This window comes from Herpailurus yagouaroundi, unplaced genomic scaffold, assembly GCF_014898765.1.
Source record: "Herpailurus yagouaroundi ecotype Mexico unplaced genomic scaffold, PumYag 203, whole genome shotgun sequence".
In the NCBI taxonomy this organism is placed as follows: Eukaryota; Metazoa; Chordata; class Mammalia; order Carnivora; family Felidae; genus Herpailurus; species Herpailurus yagouaroundi.
Genome location: NW_024412434.1, coordinates 2866585 through 2893933, shown reverse-complemented (window position 1 = coordinate 2893933; position 27349 = coordinate 2866585). Strand labels below are relative to the sequence as shown.

Here is a 27349-nt window from a genome sequence, read left to right as displayed (position 1 = left end):
TGAATTAATCTATACTACATTTACTTATCTATCTTGTTTTCCTTTTGCTCTAGGCTTTTCATCTATTTATTTTATCCTAATATCCTTTCACATTAAGGGAGGAAATGTGTAATAAATTACAGAAAATGGCATGTTTATAATTGAAATACTGGTTAAGTCTCATTTAAATGGGAGGGCAGGAAGCGGTTCAAGAAGACAGCATAGGAAGATCCCGAACTCACCTTCTTCCACAGATACCACACATGTACAGCTACACATGGAAGAGTTCTCTCAGAAAAGGACCTCAGAACCAGCTGAAGAGCTACTCCACAAGAAAGGACAAAAAGACCACACAGAGACATACTCTTGCCAAAACCCCCAACACAGTGACCCACAATTGGGAAAAAACTCAAAACACAAAATACAAATAAAAACATATATACATAAATCAGGACAAACCTACACACACACACACACACACACACACACACACAGCTACTTCCTGAGGAGCAAGGGATTTGTGTTCGATGCTAGGTACCAAAACCCTCAGCATCTAAAGCAGAGTGAGGAACCCCCAATATCTGGCTTTGAAAGCCACAGGAATTACATTAAGGAGAACCACAGGGCTATCAAGAACAAAGATTTCCCGATTGAAGGGCTCACATGTAGGACCCAGGTCACAAAACAGGAGTTTGAAAAAAGTCTAGACCACAGGTGAAAGAACTTTACTTGTTAAAGTATCTACCAGAGGGGCAGAAGTCTGCTGGTATTCTCTCTAGGGACAGAATACTAGTGGATACCATTTTTATAAACTACTTCTACATTGCTAATGCCAGTATTGGCAGGTGCCATTTCTGTACCTCACTCTAACCAAGTAACAGCTGTGGGAGAGCAACACCCCCTCCCCACTGGCCAGCACATCTAGGCACGGCAGATGAGCAGACTCATGCCTTCTACCCCTGGACCCTGCCATACTTGAACAGGCATGTGTTGTACACACAGGGGATGTCCCTTGCACACCAGACTTGGGTGGGGTGGGAGGGTTGGGTTTCTGGACTCCATAGAACTGAAAGTATTGGACACACAGCTCAAAAGACAACCAACAACAAGGGTAAGGTTAAATGTTAAGGTTCATCTCCTATACAGAGTCATTCACAAGCAGAGGGAGATATAACTGTTTTACATAATACATAAAAACAAATACAGAGAATGAAGCAAAATGAGGAAACAGAGGAACATGTTCTAGATGAAAGAACAAGATAAAATCCAAGACAAAAACCTTAATGAAACAGAGGTAAGTAATTTATCTGAGAAAAAGTTCATAAAATGCTAAAGTCAGAAGAAAAATAGATCAACAGACTGAGAACTTCAACAAAGAGACAGAAAAATATAAGCAAATACCAAACACACTTCACAGAGCTAAAGAATACAGTAACTGCTCTGAAAAATTCAGTAGATGGGATCAAAAGGAGGTTAGACGATACGGAAAAATGGATCTGTGATCTCGAAGTCAAGGTAGTGGAAATCACCCAAACACAAACAGAACTTCAAAAAGATAAACAAAAAGTTTAAATGAGAATAGATTCAAGGATCTGTGGGAAAATATCAAACATGCTACATTCATATTATATGAGTCCCAGAAAAGAAAGAAAGAAAGAAAGAAAGAAAGAAAGAAAGAAAGAAAGAAAGAAAGAAAGAGGCAGAAACTTATTTGAAGAAACAACGGCTAAAAACTTCCCTAACCTAGAGAAGGAAAAACACATCCAGGTCCAGGAAGCACAGAAAGTCCCAAACTACAGGACACAGAAAGACACACTAAAACACATTGTAATTATCAAATGTCAAAAGTTAAAGAGAGAATTTTAAAAGCAGCAAGAGAAAAATAACTAGGGAAACTGCAGATGACTACCAGATGACTTTCAACAGAAACTCTGCAAGACAGAAGGAAGTGGCATGATATACTCAAAGTGTTGGGAAAAAACTAAAGCAACTTCCAACCAAGAATACTCTACCCAGCAAGGTTACTCCGAACTGAAGGAGACAAAGTTCGAGACAAGCAAAGGCTAATAAGGTAATTCATCACCACAAAACTGGCAATACAAAAGAATTGATAAACAGACTTCTTTAAGCTCTGAACAAAAGGCCATAACTATAAGTAAGAAAATACATGAAAGAAAAAAGATCACACTGATAAAGCAAATATAGAGTAAGGTAGTAGATTAACCACTTATGAGGCTAGTATGAAAACAAAGTAGTAAAATCAACTGTAACTGCAATAATTAGATAAGGGACACACAAAATAAAAAGCTGTAAAATACAATATCAAAAACATACAACACTGGGGATGGGTAGTAAAAATACAGTGCATTTGGAATGCCATCTAACTGAAATCACTATCAAAATAAATTGCTACACATACACACACACTCTTATATATGAATATCATGGTAACCATTAAACAAAATCTTAAAATACACACAAAAAAATGAGAATATCTAAACATAAAACTAAAAGAAAGTCATCAAACCACAAAGAAAGACAGCAAGCAGGAACAGAGAACTATAAAAACAACCAGAAAAAAAAACTAAACAAAATGGCAATAAGTACATATCTATCAATAATTACCTTAAATGTAAATACTAAATCCTTCAATAAAAAGACATAGGGTGGCTAAATGGATAAAAAGAACAAGACCCAGGGGCGCCTAGGTGGCTGTCAGTTAAGCATCTGACTTCAGCTCTGGTTATGATTTCACAGTTTATGAATTCAGGCCCCGCATCAAGCTCTGTGCTGACAGCTCAGAGCCTAAGCCTACTTTGAATTCTGTATCTCCCTCTCTCTCTGCCCCTCTCCCACGTGCGCTCTGTGTCTCTCTCAAAAATAAACATTAAGAGGGGCGCCTGGGTGGCGCAGTCGGTTAAGCGTCCGACTTCAGCCAGGTCACGATCTCGCGCTCTGTGAGTTCGAGCCCCGCGTCAGGCTCTGGGCTGATGGCCCAGAGCCTGGAGCCTGTTTCCAATTCTGTGTCTCCCTCTCTCTCTGCCCCTCCCCCGTTCATGCTCTGTCTCTCTCTGTCCCAAAAATAAATAAACGTTGAAAAAAAAAATTAACATTAAGAAAACAAGAGGAAGATGGCAGCACAGGAGGATGCTGGGCTCACCGCGTCCTGCTGATCACTTAGATTCCACCCACACTTGCCTAAATAAGCCAGAAAACCGCCAGAAGACAAGCAGAATGGATTCTCTGGAGGCAAGCGCAGACGAAAGGCCCACAGAAGAGGGTAGGAAGGGCGGAGAGGCAGTGCGCACTACACGGCCTGGGGACTGGCGTGAGGGAGCCAGGGCGGAGGGGCAGCCTGCAAGACAAGCAGAGCCACCCCCCCCACCCCGAGTCTGGCTTGCTAAAGCAGAGGGGCTGGACAGAGTGTGTTCTGACAGCAATCTGGACTTAACATCTGGAAGGTTATAAGGTAACAGCTCTGCTCAGAGAGCAGGAGGGCTGGAGGACAAGGAGAGGGAGAGTTGTTGAGCCCCAGACGACAGAGCTCAGCTTGGCAGGGAACAAAGGCTCTTGCCACCGCCATCTCCCTCGCCCATCCCCCAGATAAAATCCCAAAGGGAACAAGTTCCTGTCAGGGAACTTGCTTACACCGGGCAAACACCCAAACCTGTGCTTCTGCGGATCCATCCCTCCAGCAGCAGGTCTGACTCCCTCCCGGTGCCGCAGGGCCCCTCCCAAAGCGGATCTCCGAAGGAAAAGTGAGCTGAGCCTGCCCCTCCGGCCCTTGTGCACCTTGCCGATCCACCCCAGCTAATACGCCAGATCCCCAGCACCACAAGCCTGGCAGTGTGCAAGTAGCCCAGATGAGCCACACCACCCCACAGTGAATTCCGCCCGTAGGAGAGGGGAAGAGAAGGTACACACCAGTCTGACTGTGGCCCCAGTGGTGGGCTGGGAGCAGACATCAGGTCTGACTGCAGCCCCCCACCAACGTCAGTTATTCAAAACAGCACAGGAGAAGTGCCCTGCAGTTCCACAACACTCCAGGGACTATCCAAAATGACGAAATGGAAGAATTCCCCTCAAAAGAAACTCTAGGAAATAGCAACACCTAACGAACTGATCAAAAACGATTTAAACAATATAAAAGAAAGTGAATTTAGAATAATAGTCATAAAATTAATCACTGGGTTGGAAAACAGTATAGAGGACAACAGAGAATCTATTGCTACAGAGATCAAGGGAATAAGGAACAGCCAGGAGGAACTAAAAATGCTATTAATGAGCTGCAAAATAAAATGGAGGTGACCACAGCTCGGATTGAAGAAGGCAGAGGAGAGAATAGGTGAACTAGAAGATAAAATTATGGAAAAAGAAGAAGCTGAGGAAAAGATTTAAAAATCCAGGAGTATGAGGGGAAAATTAGAGAAATAAGTGATGCGCTAAAGAGAAATAATCTACACATAATTGGTATTCCAGAGGAGGAAGAGAGAGGGAAACGTGCTGAAAGTGTACTTGAAGAAATAATAGCTGAGAACTTCCCTGAACTGGGTAAGGAAAAAGGCATTGAAATCCAAGAGGCACAGAGAACTCCCTTCAAACGTAACTTGAATCAATCTTCTGCACGACATATCATAGTGAAACTGGCAAAATACAAGGATAAAGAGAAAATTCTGAAAGCAGCTAGGGATAAACGTGCTCGAACATATAAGGGAGACTGATAAGACTCGTGAAAGATCTCTCTACTGAAACTTGGCAGGCCAGAAAGGAATGGCAGGAAATCTTCAATGTGATCAACAGAAAAAAATATGCAGCTGAGAATCCTTTATCCAGCAAATCTGTCATTTAGAATAGAAGGAGAGATAAAGGTCTTCCCAAACAAACAAAAACTGAAGGAATTCATCACCACTAAACCAGCCCTACAAGAGATCCTAAGGGGGATCCTGTGAGACAAACTACCAGAGACATAGCTACAAGCATGAAACCTACAGTTATCACAATGACTCTAAACCCATATCTTTCTATAATAACACTGAATGTAAATGGACTAAATGCGCCAACAAAAAGACATAGGGTATCAGAATGGATAAAAAAACAAGACCCATCTATTTGCTGTCTACAAGAGACTCATTTTAGACCTGAGGACACCTTCAGATTGAAAGTGAGGGGATGGAGAACTATCTGCCATGCTACTGGAAGTCAAAAGAAAGCTGGAGTAGCCAAACTTATATCAGACAAATGAGACTTTAAATTAAAGGCTGTAATAAGAGATGAAGAAGGGCATTATATAATAATTACAGGCTCTATCCATCAGGAAGACCTAACAATTATAAATGTCTATGCGCCGAATACGGGAGCTCCCAAATATATAAAACAATTACTCACAAACATAGCAACCTTATTGATAAGAACGTGGTAATTGCATGGGACTTTAATACTCCACTTACAACAATGGATAGATCATCTAGACAATTGGTAAATAAAAAAACAAGGGCCCTGAATTCTACACTGGATCAGATGGACTTGACAGATATATTTAGAACTCTGCATCCCAAAGCAACAGAATATACTTTCTTCTCGAGTGCACATGGAACATTCTCCAAGATAGATCACATACAGGGTCACAAAACAGCCCTTCATAAGTATACAAGAATTGAGATCCTACCATGCATACTTTCAGACCACAATGCTATGAAACTTGAAATCAACCACAGGAAAAAGTCTGGAAAACCTCCAAAAGCATGGAGGTTAAAGAACACCCTACTAAAGAATGAATGGGTCAACCAGGCAATTAGAGAAGAAATTAAAAAATATATGGAAACAAACGAAAATGAAAATGAAACAAACGAAAATGAAAATACAACAATCCAAATGCTTTGGGATGCAGGGAAGGCAGTACTAAGAGGAAAATACATTGCAATCCAGGCCTATCTCCAGAAACAAGAAAAATCCCAAATACAAAATCTAACAGCACACCTAAAGGAAATAGAAGCAGAACAGCAAAGACACCCTAAACCCAGCAGAAGAAGACAAATAATAAAGATCAGAGCAGAAATAAACATAATAGAATCTAAAAAAACTGTAGAGCAGATCAATGAAACCAAGAGTTGGTTTTTTGAAAAAAAATAAATAAAATTGATAAACCTCTAGCCAGGCTTCTCAAAAAGAAAAGGGAGATGACCCAAATAGATAAAATCATGAATGAAAATGGAATTATTACAACCAATCCCTCAGAAATACAAGCAATTATCAGGGAATACTATGAAAAATTATATGCCAACAAACTGGGCAACCTGGAAGAAATGGACAAATTCCTAAACACCCACACACTTGCAAAACTCAATCAGAAGGAAATAGAAAGCTTGAATAGACCCATAACCAGCAAATAAATTGAATCAGTTATGAAAAATCTCCCAACAAATAAGAGTCCAGGACCAGATGGCTTCCCTAGGTAATTCTACCAAACATTTAAAGCAGAGATAATACCTATCCTTCTCAAGCTATTCCAAAAAACAGAAAGGGAGGGATAACTTCCAGACTCATTCTATGAAGCCAGTATTACTTTGATTCCTAAACTAGAGACCCAGTAAAAAAAGAGAACTAGAGGCCAATATCCCTGATGAATATGGATGCAAAAATTCTCAATAAGATACTAGCAAATCAAATTCAACAGCTTATAAAAAGAATTATTCACCATGATCAAGTGGGATTCATTCCTAGGATGCAGGGCTGGTTCAACATTCGCAAATCAATCAACATGATACATCACATTAATAAAAGAAAAGATAAGAATCATATGATCCTATCAATCGATGCAGAAAAAGCATTTGACAAAATTCAGCATTCTTAATAAAAACCCTCCAGAAAGTTGGGATAGAAGGAACATATTTAAACATCATAAAAGCCATTTATGAAAAGCCCACAGCTAACATCATCCTCAATGGGGAAAAACTGAGAGCTTTTTCCCTGAGATCAGGAACACGACAGGGATGTCCACTCATACCGCTGTTGTTTAACATAGTGTTGGAAGTTCTAGCGTCAGCAATCAGACAACAAAAGGAAATCAAGGGCATCAAAATTGGCAAAGATGAAGTTAAGCTTTCACTTTTTGCAGATGACATGATATTATACATGGAAAATCTGACAGATTCCACCCAAAGTCTGCTAGAACTGATACATAAATTCAGCAAAGTTGCAGGATACAAAGTCAATGTACAGAAATCAGTTGCATTCTTATACACTAAAAATGAAGCAACAGAAAGACAAATAAAGAAACTGATCCCATTCACAACTGCACCAGAATCATCAAATACCTAGGAATAAATCTAACCAAAGATGTAAAAGATCTGTATGCTGAAAACTATAGAAAGCTTATGAAGGAAATTGAAGAAGACATAAAGAAATGGAAAAACATTATGTGCTCATGGGTTGGAAAAATAAATATTGTCGAAATGTCAATACTACCCAAAATACTACACATTCAATGAAATCCCAATCAAAACTTCACCAGCATTCTTCTCGAAGCTAGAACAAGCAATCCTAAAATTTGTACGGAACCACAAAAAATCCCGAATAGCCAAAGTAATTTTGAAGAAGACCAAAGCAGGAGGCATCACAATCCCAGACTTTAGCCTCTACTACAAAGCTGTAATCATCAAGACAGCATGGTATTGGCACAAAACAGACACACAGACCAGTGGAATAGAATAGAAACCCCAGAACTAGACCCACAAACATATGGCCAACTCATCTTTGACAAAGCAGGAAAGAACATCCAATGGAGAAAAGACAGTCTCTTTAACAAATGGTGCTGGGAGAACTGGACAGCAACATGCAGAAGGTTGAAACTAGACCACTTTCTCACACCATTCACAAAAATAAACTCGAAATGGATAAAGGACCTGAATGTGAGACAGGAAACCATCAAAACCCTAGAGGAGAAAGCAGGAAAAGACCTCTCTGACCTCAGCCACAGCAATTTCTTACTTGACACATCCCCAAAGGCAATGGAATTAAAAGCAAAAATGAACTATTGGTACCTCATGAAGACAAAAAGCTTTTGCACAGCAAAGGACACAGTCAACAAAACTAAAAGGCAACCAACGGAATGGGAAAAGATATTTGCAAATGACATATCGGACAAAGGGCTAGTATCCAAAACCTATAAAGAGCTTACCAAACTCCACACCCGAAAAACAAATAATCCAGTGAAGAAACGGGCAGAAAACATGAATAGACCCTTCTCTAAAGAAGACATCTGGATGGCCAACAGGCACATGAAAAGATGCTCAACGTCACTCCTCATCAGGGAAATACAAATCAACACCACACTCAGATATCACCACATGCCAGTCAGAGTGGCCAAAATGAACAAATCAGTAGACTATACATGCTGGAGAGTATGTGGAGAAACGGGAACCCTCTTGCACTGTTGGTGGGAATGCAAACTGGTGCAGCCACTCTGGAAAGCAGTGTGGAGGTTCCTCAAAAAATTAAAAATAGACCTACCCTATGACCCGGCAGTAGCACTGCGAGGAATTTACCCAAGGGATACAGGAGTACTGATGCATAGGGGCACTTGTACCCCAATGTTTATAGCAGCACTCTCAACAATAGCCACATTACGGAAAGAGCCTAAATGTCCATCAACTGATGAATGGATAAAGAAATTGTGGCTTATATACACAATGGAGTACGACATGGCAATGAGAAAGAATGAAATATGGCCCTTTGTAGCAACGTGGATGGAACTGGAGAGTGTGATGCTAAGTGAAATAAGCCATGCAGAGAAAGACAGATACCATATGTTTTCACTCCTATGTGGATCCTGAGAAACTTAACGGAAATCCATGGGGGAGGGGAAGGAAAAAAAAAAAGAGGTTAGAGTGGGAAAGAGCCAAAGCATAAGAGACTGAGAACAAACTGAGGGTTGATAGGGGGTGAGAGGGAGGGGAGGGTGGGTGATGGGTATTGAAGAGGGCATCTTTTGGGATGAGCACTGGGTGTTGTATGGAAACAAATTTGACAATAAATTTCATATATTAAAAAAAAAAAGAAAAGAAATTGAGGGTTGTTGGGGGGGTGGGCTAAATGGGCGAGGGCATTAAGGAGGGCATTTTTTGGGATGAGCACTGGCTGTTATATCTAAGTGATGAATCACTAAGTTCTATTCCTGCAATCATTATTACACTATATGTTAACTAACTTGGATGTAAATTTTAAAAAAATAAAAAATAAGATAAAATAAAAGAAAGAATGCAAAAAAAAAGTTAAAAAAAAAACATTAAAAAAAATTTTTTTTAATCCTATTAAGCATCTTATCCAACCACAACAGTATGAAAGCAGAAATCACCTTCAAGAAACAACTGGAAAAAAACAAAACACATAGAGACCACACAACAGGCTACTAAACAACCAATGGATTAACAATAACAAAAGAAGCAGCCAAAACCAAAATACCTGGAAACAAATAAAAATGAAAACACAACACTCTAGTCCATATTACCCAAAGCAACCTACAGATTCACTGCAATCCCTATCAAAATTTCAATGGCATTTTTCGCAGAATTAAAATGAACAATCCCAAAATTCCTTTGGAAGCACACAAGAACCCAAATAGCCAAAGCAATATTAAGAAAGAAGAACAAAGCTAGAGGCATGATGCTCCCTGATTTCCAACTATACTACAAAGCTATTGTGATCAGAACATTATGGTACTGGCACAAAACAGACACACAGATCAAGAAAACAAAACAGAGAGGTCATAAATACATACATATTTACATGATCAATTAATTTATGAGAAAGGAGGCAAGAATATACAACAGGGAAAGGACAGTCTCTTTAACAAATGGCATGGGAAAAATGGATAGCTACATGCAAATGAATGAAACTGGACTGCATCTTAAGGCATATGCAAAATAACTTAAAATGGATTAAAGATTTGAACATAAGACCTAACGCCATAAAAATCCAAGGAGAAAACATAGGTGATAACCACCTCGCCATTGGTCTTAATGATATTTTTTGGATTTGACTCCAAGGCAAGAACAACAAAAGCAAAAATAAATAAATGAGAGTATAGCAAATGAACAAGTTTTTTCAAGTGAAGGAAATTGTCAACAAAATGAAAACGTACTGTGCTAAATAGGAGAGAATACTTGAAATTCATATTTTACAAAAACAGCTAATATCCAATATATATATAGAACTCACCCAACTCCAAGGCAAAAAAATTAAAAATCGGCAGAAGATCTGAGTAGACATTTTTTCTATAGCCAAAAAGCACATGAAAACATGCTCAACATCACTAATTATCAGGGAAATGCAAATTAAAACCACAATAAGATCATTTCACACCTTTCAGACTGACTAACCCCACCCCACACACATACACACACAAACACAAACACACAAAATACCAAGTATTGGTGAGGATGTGGAGAAAAGGAAACCTTCATTCACTGTTGGTAGGAATTAGTGCTACCACTATGGAAAACAGTACAGAGGTTTCTCAAGAAATTAAAAAAAAGAACGACTGTACAATTCAGCAATTCCACTTCTGTGTATTTATCCAAAGAAAACAAAAAAACTAACTGGAAAAGATATATGTACCCCTATGTTCATTGCAGCTTAATTTACAATAGCCAAGATATGGAAGCAACTTAAGTGTCCATCTATAGCTGAAGGGATAAATATGTGGTATGGGTATACAATGGAATACTACTCAGCCATTAAATAGAAGAAAAACTTGCCATTTGTGACAACATGGATGGAGCTTCCAAGTACTATGCTAAGTGAAATGAGTCAGACAAATACCCTATGATTTCACTTACATGTAGAATCTAAAACACAAAACAGATGAACAAACAAAACAAAGCAAAACCCGACTCACACATAAAGACCGATGGTTGCAAGAAAAGAGTGAGTTTTGGGGGTGGATAAAATGGGTGAAGGGCATCTAGAAGAACAGACTTCCAATTATAAAATAAATAAGTCATGGGAATATAAGTCATGGGGAATACAGACGATATTATTTATTAACTTTGGTGACATGGTAACTAGACTTATCATGGTGATCATTTCAGAATGTATATAAATGTCAAATCACTACATTGAACTCCTGAAACTAACATCAATTATACTTCAATAACAACAAAAAATGAAATACTGCTTCAAAGCTGGTATATACACAATTAAGTCCCATTTGTGAAAAGTTACATCCCACAGGAAGGTAAAGGTACACTAATATCAGGAAGCTATAATCCACACAGTTTACCTTATCTTTTTTCTTTCTACTCGTAAAATAAGTGAAAAAAGATTTAACTTTTGAGATCATTTAAAATTGTATTCTTTAAGAGAAATAAAGGCAAAGTCCATTTTGAAAAAGAACTGTGTTTAAACGCGAGTGCCTTAAAGAAATTTCAATGCTTCTCTAGAGTTTAAAAATAAACAAAGAGAAGGAGGAAAAAAGAGAAAGCAGTCAGAACCCTGTGAATATAACACCACCTCAAAATTCAAGGTGAAGTTCACAGCTTGTTATATAACACTAACTGTCAAGCCTCTTACTCCAGCAGAGTTCTTGGTAAATCAGTTTCAGCTTCCAGACATTCCATAAAGCCTGTGCTCTACCAACGAGATGAAATCTGGAGTCACCACAATTAGGACAGTGGTACAATACTCAATCAACAAACTTAAGTAAATAATTGAATCACACACTTATCACTGACATTCCATCTGTTTTTTACACCATGCTACATGCTTCCAATTCCCTGGCAACAGTGAACTACAGATGTGAACTACATCTCAAGTCACTGGTCTAAGGCCATCTGCCAGCTTTCCCCTTTCTTGTCCCAGTGTAAAGGAAGTTAAAAAATAAATAAATATAATCATAACAATAAAAGAAAGAATGAGAAGCCAAGTAGTTCATAAATAGATTTCACCAGGTAATTACTGGATGGGATTTAGGAGAGTGTGTAAGTAACCTTCAAGCACTTAACAGTTAACAGCTCCAGGGCAAGGATGCAATGCCCGTCACTTGTTGTTACAGAGGACCATCACCCTTAGTTGCAGTATCAATTCACAATTTAATAAACATATTAAAATAAAAATTTAATAAACCCAAGGATAGTTTTTTTCACAGAAAAAAAAGCAGAAGAAAAGAAACTCACACAACATTTGAAGTTTTTAAAGATACACATTCTATAAATTAATGAAGTCATTAGCCGTACAAAATTTGACATTTGAGTGTGCAGAGATTGAAAAAAGAAGGAGCCACAAGTCGCATGGTAGGAAATAAATCTATAGCTTATTTAACTTTCACAAATTTCAAACATAATCCTAAAAATCTTTCAAGATTAAAGAACTAAATAAACATAAATATGAATTTAACATGAATCATTCCCTAAGTTACCCAGATAATTTTTATTGGATAAATTTTTCCAGAAAACTGCTTTAAGCTCTCCCTTAATTTTGGAAATTCAGCTGGAGTTCTGACTCTAAAGTGTTTCACCAATGTACAGCAAAGTACAATGTTTGCAGGGATGTGTGATGACCAATAAAATTATTAGAATAATTTAAATGCTTGATTTCTTCATCAGCCTGAGTGCTTTCCATGATTATGATGTATACGTATGAAGTAGCGAGTGCCCCCAAATGAAAATGTTCCTATTAAGCATATGCTAAATCAACACCACTCTATATCTGAGCATAAATGAAGATAAAACACTCAACATTATGATTCAATTAAAAACCTCCAAGATACGTTACCTGCCGCCTCGAGCACTGAAAGGCACTACATGGATTCCCAGAGGCCCTCCATCGTTGGGGACTTGTACGAGCTTTACCATATCACTGTGAGACAATGATGAATGAGGGAGCATGAACATGTACTGTAAACAAACCAAAACCAAAACAAAACAAAACAAAAAAACTGCTACAACACAGACACACAACAACAAAAGAGAACAAAACGAAAATCCCACCAAGCACACACACATACATGTACACAATCTGGAATAGAAGCATGGTGATGAAAGCGACATTAAACACTACATACCTGAACACTAGCCTGATGGCATGCAGAGAGAGCAATCAGCAGAAATAACTACATTAAAATGACACAGAACCATTTCTCTCGGACCACACACTGTTCTATGTGTAATACAAGTACACATTTTGTAAGTCAGAACTCTAGATTTCCACGAAAAATTTTCCATCACAGTATTTATTTCAAGGACAATATAGATTAAATGAGTAAAGGTGTTTTGGCTGCAGAGCACATTAAAATTTACAAAGTGCTCCTACATATGCCACATTATTGCTCCTTCCAATAACTCAATGAGGTAAAAGCTTTTGCTTCTGTAGGTGACAGTCCACATGTGATCCAGCCATCTTTACATCCCACTGTTCCACCATAATTCAGTCACCATTTCCTACTTCTCTAAGTGTAACTGCAACGCAGGGTATGAAACTCCTTTCTCAAAGCCAACAGGTACCTGCTAAAAATCAAATAATTTTGGGGTGCCTGGGTGGCTCAGTCAGTTGGGCGACCAACTTCAGCTCAGGTCATGATCTCACGGTTTGTGAGTTTGAGCCCCGCATCAGGTTGTGTGCTGACAGCTCAGAGCCTGGAGCCTGCTTCGGATTCTGTGTCCCCTTCTCTCTCTGCCCTTCCCCAACTTGTGCTCTGTCTCTCTATGTCTCTCAAAAAATAAATAAATGTAAAAAAAATTTTTTTCTAATAAAAATCAAATAATTTTCATGTGTTTGTAATTGAGCTTTAAAGTCATGAAGAGATATAGAAGTAACATGAAGTTACTTCTATTACATAACTAAAGTACTTTACTATTAATATAATAAGCCAGAGTTTAATGAAAACTGGTTTAACTTAAAGAATGTAAATTTTCTAAACCTTTTATGAGATTTGACTTCCTTTATAGATTTTTCCGTGTGTGTGTGTGTGTGTGTGTGTGTGTGTGTGTGCGCACGCGCGCATGTATGTGTAGTGCACACAGAAATCTAAGTAGGTCTTATCTGACAATTTCTGAAACTAGTATTTCAGTTAAATATCTAGTTGAAGCAATGTGGACAACTATAAAGGAAATGCTAATTCTTCAATTATATTACGTAAATAAAAAATAAAGTTATGCTACATACTATTAATGTCCTGACTATATAATATAAAGACTAAAGAAAATTAAAGATAGTGATATCAAACAAATCAAAACAAAATTGAGAATACACGCATATATTTAATCACATACACTAATTAGGAAAAAATTAGAATCCTGCCATACTGCCAAAATATTTACTAATGTAATACTATTCAAGTGAATTTTTAATTTTTTTATATTTTCATAGAATTTCACATCTTAGATACTTAATATCATTTGAACATCTATTTAATGGTTAGCTTGTCAATTGAGAATATAACTTATAAATTTATTTTATTCCACATTCTTTCTTAAAAGAACTAGGACATGGCAAGTCTTCTCAAATGTAACGGAGACTGCTGGTTGCTATCTGTCTAAACATAACCTGGTTCTCGAAACTATTACTCTCACTGACAGCAGTTTTTTGAGAGCCTTCCCTTGAAACACCAAGAGAAGACAGAGTTAAGAGTTTAAATGTTGATATCTAGGCCCTTTCAACTTTTACCCAAAGTCAAAAAAAAATTTCAGAATGACTGTCCTCCCTGGTCTAAACTACCAAGGGAAGAAGTCCTAAGAACACTTTCCATTTAAACATGCCAATATTTAAGACAATTGTAAAGCTGAAATAATATAGTAAAGTTTTTCTTCTTCCTTTTATACCTAAAACCATGTTCAAGGTCCCTAACCTATGATTCAAATTTTTCAACAAACAGAGATTTCAACAAATCTCTCAAGAGACATTCGATTTTTCCAAATCAAAAAAATATATACTAACATGACTAATGCTTACATGATCCAACTGGTTTTTCAAGTAAAGTAGATCTACACATTTTGTTTTTAATTTAGCAAAGTTGAGGAACGAACAAATGACCAAAACAATGACATACAAAGGAATTTGAAAACAGTTACAGTGCTGTTAAGATGACATTGTCAATCAAATACTATTTTATATTATAATTTAATAGTATTTGCCAAGGCATGAAACTCAGGACAGAACATGTGAATTTCCATGCTATACTTCTTACATTAGATAATTAACTCAATAGATGAAAGATGCTCTTTGGAAAACAAACCAATGCAACGCATGGTTTTAACTAAGCACAAACATTCCACATGCCATATGCTTTTAGAATACTTGCTGCTATCAGTGATGCTACATGTATATTACAAATTCAGTTAAAAATATCAGTAACTTACTCCAGAGAAAAGCTGGGTATATTCTCCAAACCAGTATCAGCATGTCCAACAGGTTCAACACGACTGTTGTCTTCTTCTGTCCCATCCTCATCCTAGAGACACACAGCACAAATAGAAGCACACTCTGTGTTACATTTACTTCCATAATGTGAAAGGAAATTGGATAAAACTGGAGTTTGATAGGCATGATCAACATGATAACATGATTGATCATGTTAACTGGGTCCTTCCTCCAGAGAGGATGACCTTTAATGATAAGATGGGTAGATGTATATGAAAAGCTGTATTTTAAAGCAAGTTTCCTGAGTTAGCATACCCCAGGAAGTGGGCAAGACACAACTATAATAAGAAAAGAACTTCTACTTATGTGAACTTTCTTAACATTTTTATTTCACTTTTTGGTGTATGTTTTTGGAAGTAATTATACATTACTACAATGTTATATTAATAAATAAATGTATAGGATATAGGTAATACGTTTAACATTTTTACTAATCCAAACAGTTGAGACCATTAAAAACCTTAACAACTACCAAACGCTTCAATGGTCCCCAGTTCTTACTAAACCAGATTTGTCAAAATGAGCATGCAGTATGTACAACCCTAGACTCAAATCCTTCATCCTCTGAAATTTCACATAAACTTACCCTAGGCCAAATGTCTGATTATGTACTTCTGTTATGAAGTACTAAGCCTAGAAAAAGGTACAAACAGCAAAATAATCAACCACCATTTTTGTTCTTCCTTTTAAAATGAAATATTATGTAAAAGTTATGGTCCCACATGTTGTAGAAATTGGGTAAGTATGCAATACTACAAAACACGAACGTGGAATAAATGTGATGGCTCATAAAAATAAATGAACTGCCACTCATGGATATGCTTACTTTATAACCTTGGCCATTGTCTTTCAATTAAAGAGTTCACTAACAGTAGAGTTGGCTTTTCAGGATCATTTGAATAATGGTAAACATGCCTGACTGATATCAGTGGTCTTATTAATCAAATTAGTAAGACTTGGAATCTCTAATCATAGTCACTAAGAGGCTTAGTGTGCTTTACCTTGGATCCACAGTGCCTGGTATCCAGTAGATACCTTAAATATTTTGCTAATAAAAACAAAATCATCCCTAGAAATCTCTGGGGTATTAAGTTTCAAAACACAAAATAATAAAATGTATTTAATCCATTTCTTGGAAGTTTATACATATAACTTATATATACATGTAATTTGTTAGTCTATCCTTTCTTCTACATACATATAAATTTGATAACAGTGATTTTCTATGTGAATTTATTAAACCACCTATATAGGAGTTCACCATTAAAGATAAATTTTATATTTTCAACCGTGTACTTGAGAGACTCATAGAAATTTAAATGCCATCAACAAAGACACCAATCGACAAAATGATAAGCCAAGGCCCTAGGTTCCACACACTGTTAAACAATATGTTAAATTCTTCAAGCACTATTAAGGCAACGCAGAGCAGTTGGTAATACCCAATTGACATTTCCTCTGAGAATCTGCCAAAATAAGAAGCTGGATGCACCGAATTTTTCTGTAAGTTGTGGATAGGTTCCATGTGTCCTCAGTGGTGGTGCACTGCATGAAACCAAAGTAGTTGAAGATTGATGATCCTATGTTTTAAGAGGCTCTAAAACACACTTCTTAGTCATCTCTTAAGCACAAGCACAATACATTACAAAGGTTAACCAGCATCTTGAACCTGCCTACAAACCACACTTCACATGTAAACAAGAACTCCTACAAGTATGCTTTTCCATTGGCAATGAAGATAGGGAGGAGAATAAAGTGTTTCTAAATTAGATGGAAAACATAAAAATAATCTTTCAAGTTAAAAACATTTTGTTTCAGGATCCATTAATAATTTACACACTATGAAATGCCACCATAATGTATAACCAGTGAAACACCTAGGTTGTACTATGAAACAGCCACATAAATGAAATGCCCCGAACTACAGTGATAAAACAGTAGCTGATAATTTACACATTCATTGTTCCCACAGTGGCCATTATCGGGCCCCCACGAGCATGTAGAATATTATTTCATGCAGCTGCATATGGTGTTCAGTTTAGATCACAACACTCACTGCCCTGAGGCTGAGCTGCTATTGCTGTGGGAACCACAACTTAAAATTTCCCAGCTTCGGGATGTGTAAATATCAGTTCCTGTATTGCTTTATTTTGTTGTTTTGTACTTCTAAAAAGCTGTGATTGAACATAGTTGCTTTTAGCATGAGTTATTTACTGAATTCCATTACACATAGAAAATGAAACTATTATTTATCCCAAATCAATATTAAAGGCCTAAAATAATAATTCAAACTACACAATGTTAAAAAATTTCCAGGTGAGAAAATATATTTCTTTTCCTTTCCCTTCTCTCCATTTTATAGTAGAATGTAGCGGTTAAGAGCCAGGTTTCAAGAATCAAACAGATTTGGGTGTGAGTACTCATTTGCCAATTTTATATCCTTAGGCAATTCACATACCCCTTTTGTATTTCTATGTCTTCTTCTGTAAAACAGAAACAATAAAAACATCTTCTTAGGACTATTGAGAGGGAATCCATAAAATAGCCATAACATGGTGCCTAACACATAGTAATTGCCCAATAAATGTTAGCTGTTATTGAAAAGAGAAATAAATAATAAATGACATAAAACATACCTCAAATAAATGATTCAAGGCAGTGTTACACAACTATAATTTAAGAGTATATATTCATCTATTCATACCTTATACCTTACAATACAAGTTAATATTAAACATACTACCTACTCAAAGAGAAAATGTATCATCCACATTTTAGAAACGTTCATAAAACCTGACATTTGTTGTGCTTTGCTATATACAAAGTACCTTCATTATAAAAGGTCTTTGAAATGAGAAAACATATGGAAAATATAAACAACTAAATGCAGTACACAATCAAATAAATGTCATGAGGAGGAAAGCATTATGGGTTAGGTTGAGGAAATTTGCAGAGAAAAAAAACTAGATGTCAAGAACTGTGAAGAGTCTATGGTTTTGCCCTGCATGAAAGATCCTAACTTAGCCTGCATAGCTTCATGGATGCTAGCAGAAAAAATGAGACCCCTGGGTCAGAGACAGAGGGCAGTTCATTACAGCAGTAGTCAGAGTATCATCCTTCTATGCACTGGTTTCTCCAGTTGAAATTCTCACAAAGTGATGAGAAGAGAACCGGGGAACACTGGCACACACAGAAGGAACCTGAGCTTAGGGGACCCAAATACCTTACACAGGCAGTAATCACGTCTGCCCATTGCTCTGGAAGAGGACACTATACCTATGTACCAAGGCCGTCTGCGGTATAGACATCCTTAAAGGGAAAATCCCGGACAAAGGCCTCTCTCTGCTCTCAAGATATTCAAAAATGGAGGAGAACAATGGACAACACAATTTAAGCATTGCCAAATGGTAGCATTTGTATGATTGCTAGCAAACCAAAAGTAGAAATATCATTAACAGATGCTCTATGATAATAATGCCTTCTTTTACAAATTTTTCTCATGTTTATTTATTTTTAAAGAGAGAGTGAGTGAGCGAGGAGGAGTGGAGAGAGAGAGGGAGAGACACACAAGCAGGCTCTGTACTGGGGCTCGATATCAGGAACCATAAGATCATGACCTGAGCTGAGATCACGTGTCAGATGTTTAAACCAACTGACCCACCGAGACACCCCAACAATGCCTTTATAAAGTAACGTGAAATTCTACTCTATAATAAAGTCATACCTTTCACACTAAAAGAAAAAAATTTTTCAGTGAATTCTGTGTTCAACCAAACAACTAAAGAAAAATCAAGAATGAAATTTGAAACAAATGCAAAGTCTTTACTTCCGATGGACCCTTTCATAGGAAGCTATTTTTGGATGTGCACCAGAAAAATCCAAGAAATTCAATAAAGCAGTGGACAGAACTCAAGGAAAGCCCCAGCATAAGGTGAAAAGACAGCCCAGAGAAGCAGAAGCCAATTGTGATTAGAGCAAAAGGATAGAGAAGTCTGGAAAGTCAATCTGCATGAAAAAAAAAAAAATTAATAATTGGTCTGATGTTTTTGAACATTTGGAGAATATTTTGACAGACCTGATGGAGAATGTGGGGGGAATTTTTCAGAAATATACAGATAAAATAAATTTTGAAAAGGTCAAAGCAGTGGACTCCAGGAATAACAAAGGAAAATGTGTAGGAAAGAATATTTCATTAGAGTACCTACTTACTTATGCAGTGAGCCACAAGTTACTATATAACGTGAGGCTCGCTATTACTTTAACTTAGATGATAGGGAGAAAATGGGGACATGGAAAGTAAAAGTGGCATAAAAGGAAAAACCATCTTCCGCAGTGACAAGTCCACAGATGTTAATAACTGGTAACCAGGAAAAAGCAACATAAATATTTTATTTAGAAATATGGGAGTAAATACCTGAAAAAAATATCTGCATGAAATAGTCCCTCTGAGGAGACAGACTGGGAAAATCAGGAGGAGCAGAATAGAGAGTACTCCTTTTTTCATTAGAAACCTTCCAGTATTGTTTATATATTTTTATTCTGACTACATATTTGAAATGCCCAAAGGACCTAAGGCAGGAAACCCAACGTTCCAGCAAGGCAGCATTCCGCTTTCATCTTTGGGAGCAGCAGACCACACGGCTATCCAGGGGCTATTCTTGTGGGTCCCCGGTCCACAGCTCAGGTGCAGGAAAGGACACACATCAGAGGATGGCAAGCATCACCCTGGCTTAAAAGCCTCACTCCTCACAAAAGCTGGTACCTCAAAACAACACCATGCGCAGAGCGGCTTGTCACATATTTATAGTTTTTTGAGCTCATGTGCAATTTACTAATCAGAGGTCACTTTTACCATAAAAAGATAGTTGATGGAAGCCTTTATCAGGTTTTCAGAAAAAAATAGCCCCCAAACCCCTAAAGTTTAAATTCTCATGCAGAAGAAGGGAAAGATTTTGTTAACCTTTTACCTACCATATTGTATTGACTAAGCAATTTTTTTAAAAGATGGAGGAGCTCTAGTCAAAGGAGAGAAAAGAATAAGAGAAAATGAATACTTGATAAGCTTGGCTGAGGAGAAAGAGTTTTAGCCCAGGTTTGAAATGTGTATTAGGCAAGTGAGGGATAAAGACATATGAATTTATTTGTTCCCTGCTTCTAGGAAAAATTAATTATCTTACTCTCTTCCATACTATGAATGATATAAAGGCCAAGCCTCACTTGAAACAGCCTCAATACAACCAATGGATGACACATTCTGAAATCACAAGCACTCCCATGAACTATGTGTTTAAGAATACTAAATTTGGCTAAACTAATGATCTTTTTAATTTCAAATATTATCTAGTTGTATTTCTTCCTTCTTGAGTATTAAATATCTTCTCCATAGTCACAGATTTAATATATGTGTGTGTGTGTGTGTGTGTGTGTATTTTCTCCAAAAACTCAAGTAGATATCATTGCGAAGAAGTAAAGGATTTGTAATTTGAACACTTAAAAATTGAATGGTGCATCCATTGACCACCACATAAAGTAAGAGCAGAAATTTTGTAACTGGTTTGCTTATAAAGCAAGGAAATGAAAAGTACACTTTCTTCTTTACAGTAACATGATAAAAGTTTATCTAGAAACCAATCACCTATGTCTATATTTAAAGTCTAAGTTCCAAGGAATTAAAGATTTTGAATACATATGCCTACAATTTTTAAAAATAACGTATCATTTTTAAAACATCTTATTAAAAGAACTGAAGTTATTTTGCCTCCTTAAATTTCCTGCACCCCTATCTTTGATCTTTATATTTATGAAGCACAAAAGGAAATGAAAGTTCTGATGTTATCTTGTTAAAAAAATTTACAATATTTTTCAAGTGTTTTTATTATTCTTAACAGTAAAATAATTTAATGGGCTCAATTATATTGCTACAAAAATGCTCAACTAAACAGTCTTTTTCACACTTCTTCGAGTGTCTCTAAGACTTTCCAAACTTAATGAGAGTCATGTTAACTACTAATGAGCTACAGCACCCAAAAAATATTTACTTGGATGTTCACAGCATGAATTAAATCACTTTTTTGGGGGATCACATTTGGCAAAAAATAATTCCAAGGAGAATCTCTTTTCATGTCCCCTAAGTATCGCAAATACAATTCCAGAAGGCTTTTGTGTTAATGTTGCCACACTTGATTAATTGGTCAAATCACCAGGGAAAAGTAATTTCCCATCACATGTGGAAAACAATTGAAAACATCTGGGGGAGGGGAACTTCTCAACTGAAAATGATAAAGCTATGGCAACCTCCTAAACAAATAAAATCAGGAAATGGGTAATATAATTTTACTTCATGATCATTATATTCCACTTGAGTAAAAACATTTATGAAAAAAGCTAATTCAAATCCTTTAAGAATAGACAATGCTAGATAATAAGACCTTTTAAAATAAAAATATTTTTCTTGTGCTTAGAGGGACATTAATAACCGTTCTACTTTTAAATGTAATACAGTTCATTATAACATAAACTGTACTCCACAGAACCCAGAGCTCAACACCAAATAACCGTGGGCTATATTAGGAATTACTCAGTACCTGTGATGTTAAGTATTAAATGTGAGCTTCATCCCCTCAACAGGATTCCAAACATTCTCATCTCAAGTTAATACTGATCAAATGGAATGGCAAACATAGTATTTAACACAGCCCATGAAATTTTCATTTACCACAGAAATGAAACATTTCCTGTCTTGGAACATACACAACATGACTCCACACAACCCAAGGCAAGAGAAGAGTCTGTAAAAGAAGAACAGATGGTGCTGATTTATGAAAGCTATCTCACCACAGACAACAACAAAAAGTATGTATCTCTGCACCTGTTACATGCAAAGTGGAATCTCAAAATGAAGTTCCAAAATGGAAGTCTGCTTCTTGTAGATTGTTAGAATTTCAGGGCATAGAGGAATCGTATTGGAAGACATCTGGTCCAATATCCAATCACATACTGGAATCTCTTCCTTCACTTTATTCTTCCTTTTTTCCTGTGCCCCCATGATAAGGAAGCCCTTATATATTACTCCTAAGCATCACTGAATTCAATAACTAATCCCACCCAGCATCACCTGACTCACTCCTATCCATGTTTATCCCAAACAGATGACCACTCAAGTATATGTCACCACTTCAGCAATACAGAAGCCACCGCACTATTTATAGTTACCCCACCACACACTAATGGCCAAGCAGCCCATTACGTGATAAGATTTTAATCAGCCTAATCAATCTGATTTCAAATGGAGCCTGCTTACCAGATTAACACAATTTGTTTTCTTTTGAACATTCCTGAAAAAATACTCTAATTTATGAATTGTTGAAACATAAGGACTTTGTAATCTGACCATTTTGCCTTTCTAACAATAACATTCTAGTCCTTATTGAGGTGACTTTTTTAAATGTTTTATTTTGGAGGTGCCTAGGTGGCTCAGTTGGTTAAGCATCCAACTCTTGATTTCAGCTCAGCTCATGATCTCACAGTTCATGAGTTCAAGCCCTGCATCAGGCTCTGCACTGCCAGAGCTTGGGATTCTCTCCCTCACTCCCTCTCTCTCTGCCCACTCCTCTCAAAATACATAAATAAACTTTAAAAAAATAAAATAAAATGTTTTATTTTGGAAGTAATACCTGGGTAAATAAAAAAGACTTATCTTACTCATTGGCTATTAAAATACCATATTTTTTAAAAATATAACTATTTTCATTCAAAAAATTTTCTATTTGGCTTAAAAATGATTTCCAAATTAATATCTGATTAAAATAGGAACTGAAATAATTTTAAAATAAACTTTTGCTAGTGATGAGTGCAAATCACTTCTTGAAGAGGCAAAAAATACATTTTATAATGTATAATAAAAAATAAAAATGATAATTGCTAATACATATCGAGGACCTATGATGTGCCCATTAGTAAAGAATCTACTTCTTTAGTCTTCAGTACAACCTCAGTTTAATCCTCAACATTGCATTTAAGCATATTTCAATAAATAAAATATAAGGGATTTTTACAAATTATGTACAAAAACTTTTTTCCAAACATAAGCAAGCAACATGCCCACATAGTAAGTCCCCAATGACATGTACACAGTGCAGTTTGGATAACAGACCTGTGTTGCTGACATGCAAACTATTTGCTAATAAGATTCACTAAACACTGTACATGAGAGCACATCTAGAGATATACTGGACACACCCAGCACATGCAGAGCTACAATGAACCACTGACCTGGGAAGGAGACCTGCCTCTGCCATGTCCTTATTGATGTCACCAAGCCCTGCTTTCCTAATCTGAATAAAGGAAATAACTTGGTCTGTCTCAGAAACTGCGATGGGCTCACAGAAATCACTACATGCAAAGCACCTTACATATAAAAATAACATTTTTAGAGAAAAAAAGAATGAATTTTACTAAACATCTAAAACACAATACAATCCGCATATACACTCTTTCATTTAATCTTCACACCAAGGTAGGAATTTTCATTACGAGGAAAGTAGGCCTAGAATAGATTTCAGATTTCCCTGCAGTGGGTGAGCTAAAATTTTGAAAATGAGATCTGTGATTCTTGAGTTTTGTCAAGGTTTTTCAATATATTTTACTCAAGGAAGAGTGACCTAAAACTCTTAAGTAATGCATGTGATCCTAGCCAACTAACTAGTTAGTGTCAGGGCCAGGATCTGTGACAACAAAAAATATAATAAAATTTATGTGGCAAAACAAATATTAAAATCTGAACATATAATAAATGAACTTTCATACAGAGTGACAATTACTATTAAAATTGGGGGGGGTTCCATTTTAGGAGAAACATAGAAATAATGAACATCAGGAAATGTTATCAGTGGTTATATTTAGGTGGCAAGAGTATAAATGATTTTAATTGTGTCTTTATAGAGTTAAGTATTTTTACCACGAGCATAAAATCTTCTTAAAATAATGAAAGGCTATTTTTAGTATTTTTTTTAACCTTACAGTACTTTTGTACATTAATTTTTATTATATAATATCACTATATTAGAATTTCTCTGAAAGTGACTTTGCAAAGAATCAAGTGCCTAAAAAGAAAATAGGACAACATAGGGCAGTACAACGATGGGATTACTCATTGGTATTGATATATATTATATTTAATCAGTCTTAGAAATCAAGCAGAGAGATTTTTTTAAATCAATGTTTGGGTGTAGTATTCCAAACGGCAGAAGAGATTAAGATGAGAAAAAGACTTATTAAGATGCTGTATAAAATAAGTGAGATAATGAGAAGAAATTTCAATAAATCAGAATCAAAAAAAGAATGGAGGTAAGAGTGAAGAAGAGACACATCAAAACAAGTTCATCACTGGGCTCTGTGGTCCACAAGTACTTAAAAGGGTTTTCAATAGGGACAAAGATATATCTATATATATATCTATAGATATATATATAGATATATATATATATTACATATATATATTTTACCCTGCTTTATATATATATACCCTGCTATATATATATAGTATATATATATTATAATATATATATATACACTACCCTGCTTTTCTAGGTGATAAATACATATTTCACCATTATTAATTTTGAAGGGCTTATTCAGAAAACATATAGTAGCCCCCAAAGTTCTACACCTCATTATTTTAAGTTGTTAATAAGCAAGTAAAGAGTAACGCATGGGTCCTATAACAAATCCACTCATGTAAACATGTATCAGAATGTGTACTGGTTTATTACTTTCCAATGCAATATTATAATTTCTGAAATGAAATGTAGTCATTAACTTACTTGAAACCAATAAATGGCTTCAATAAAGGAAGTAGCTTTAAAAAAAATATTTTAACCCAATTTTCTAGTTGAATTCAATGAAGCAAAAAATTGTTGGTAGATTTCCTAGGGATCAAGCAATTGTATTCTTGTAAACAAAATGAAATCAATTATATGTTTGATACAGGTACATAGTGATGATTAGTTTGAATGCTCAATTTTAAATAATGGTTCAAAAGTTTATAATATTAGAGATTTACAATAATAACACTAATTAGGTATCCACTGTTGCATTGTCTCTAATACCCAGAATGTGATACAAATGCCAAACAAAAATTAAGATATTAAACAAATACACTAATTTAAAGTATGAAACACATATTATAATTGGTATGGCACCTTAGACAAGTGGTTAAAAACATGGATTCTGCATGATTCTGACAAATGTACCTTCTTTATATCTCAAATTACTCATTTATAGATTGGGAAGAGTAATACTGTCCATTGAGTTTCTATGAGAATCATAGGAGTTAATTAATGTAAAATACTTGGAATACTGTCCCGCTATGTAGGTGTTTGCAACCTCCTTCTACATAAGTAAAGCTAAATGTTGATTTATAAAATATCTTTTGGTTTTAAAAATAAGTCTGTCTTCTATCTTATACAAAAGTTTGGTTAAAATCATCAAAGTATGGCATGCTCTCCAAGAACACAATGTATTGATACAAGAGGAGGTCTCTCTTTTCCACCTTACATTTGGTATTTCCTTCCAGTTTTTTGAAACCATATAGGTTTTGTTTACATAATCAAGTAAAACATATAAATGTTTTAATTGATGTATTTTATTTCAAATTGTACAGAACACATTTTTAAATGATTTAATATTTCATCAATTCACTTATCATAGTATACTTTTCAACTCTGGTAATTATAGATCTAAATTTTTATGTTTATTCATTTTTGAGAGACAGAGACAGAGAGAGACAGAGCATGTGTGGAGAAGGAGCAGAGAAAGAGAGGGAGACGCAGAATTCGAAGCAGGCTCCAGGCTCCAAACTGTTGGCACAGAGCCCAATGCGGGACTCGAACTCACAAATGACAAGATCATGACCTGAGTCGAAATCAGTAGCTCAACTACCTGAGCCACCCAGGAGCCCCTAGATTTTAAGATTTAGGATTATGTTTTTTGAAAGGAGTCTAAAACAGAATGCTTCAAATGACATGATCATTTTTAAAAGCTTAGTGCTAAATTATTTTCTGAAAGGACCAAACCACCTGATATTTTTACCAGCCTCATATTAAACTATACATTTCACAACTTTTTTTGTCTGTACTAGAAGACAATTGTCCACCAGATTCTTGCGTATTTGCATGTCCTGAGAACACAGTATCTCCCTCCCAAGGGAGGTAACATAACCTCTCCTATAACATAACCCACAGAGCCTGCAGGCCTCATATCTGGGCCACTGATCACACTTCCATGCGTTTGGGGACTGAACCAAATATGCTGATGCCTGTGCTGCTGGCTGTACTGAGAGTAAAGAAATCTTTCATCTCTGACCCTGGAGACTCATGTCCTCCATCAGCATCCATGAAACTGTGGCAGGCTAACTAGTTAGTTTAGAGGATAAAATTTTAGAGCCTTCTCGGTTCCTGACTGGCTACCCTAATACACGTGCACACACGCACGTGTGCGCATGCATACATACACACACACATGCACACAGCCACCCCTTAGGTAATCCAATCAACAAGAAGCCTGGTTGTCATTCTAGTTTGAATTTAACATTACTAGTGAGACTGAATATTTCACCACGTTTGTGGTGCTACATACTGCTCTTTGTAGGTTTTCTATTCATTTATTTATCAGGACCTTGTGCTTTCTATGAATTTTAACAAAACCTTTATAGACTAGTAATATTACTCCTTTAAATGTCATATAGATTACCAATGTATGGAGCATGCTCACTTTGTATAAAATGAAGGTGCTGATAAAAAGGAACAGTACTTTATAAGAGCAATTTTCTCCTTTGTTTTCCTTCTGCCTTTAATAAGGACCCTTTCCTCACTTCCTATCACCTTTCCTTTCACCCATGTCCCCACAAATACCACTCTCTGCTCTAAGGTACAACCTTTAGAAATATTTCCAACCTAAAATG

At 36.2% G+C, this 27349-nt stretch overlaps 1 protein-coding gene across 18 annotated transcripts in view; it reads right to left on the bottom strand.

Annotated features, from left to right (window-relative positions):
• PARD3 (par-3 family cell polarity regulator) overlaps positions 1-27349 on the bottom strand; it is a 565232-nt gene that overhangs the window by 283692 nt on the left and 254191 nt on the right. For 17 of the 18 annotated variants that reach the window (XM_040451006.1, XM_040451017.1, XM_040451003.1 and 14 more), the window contains 2 exons: positions 15330-15421; positions 12748-12831 (listed from right to left, as the gene is read on the bottom strand). In XM_040451006.1, the coding sequence (XP_040306940.1) occupies positions 12748-12831; positions 15330-15421 (176 nt within the window). The remainder of the gene's footprint in view (positions 1-12747; positions 12832-15329; positions 15422-27349) is intronic. The other variant, XM_040451009.1, reaches the window with a different exon arrangement.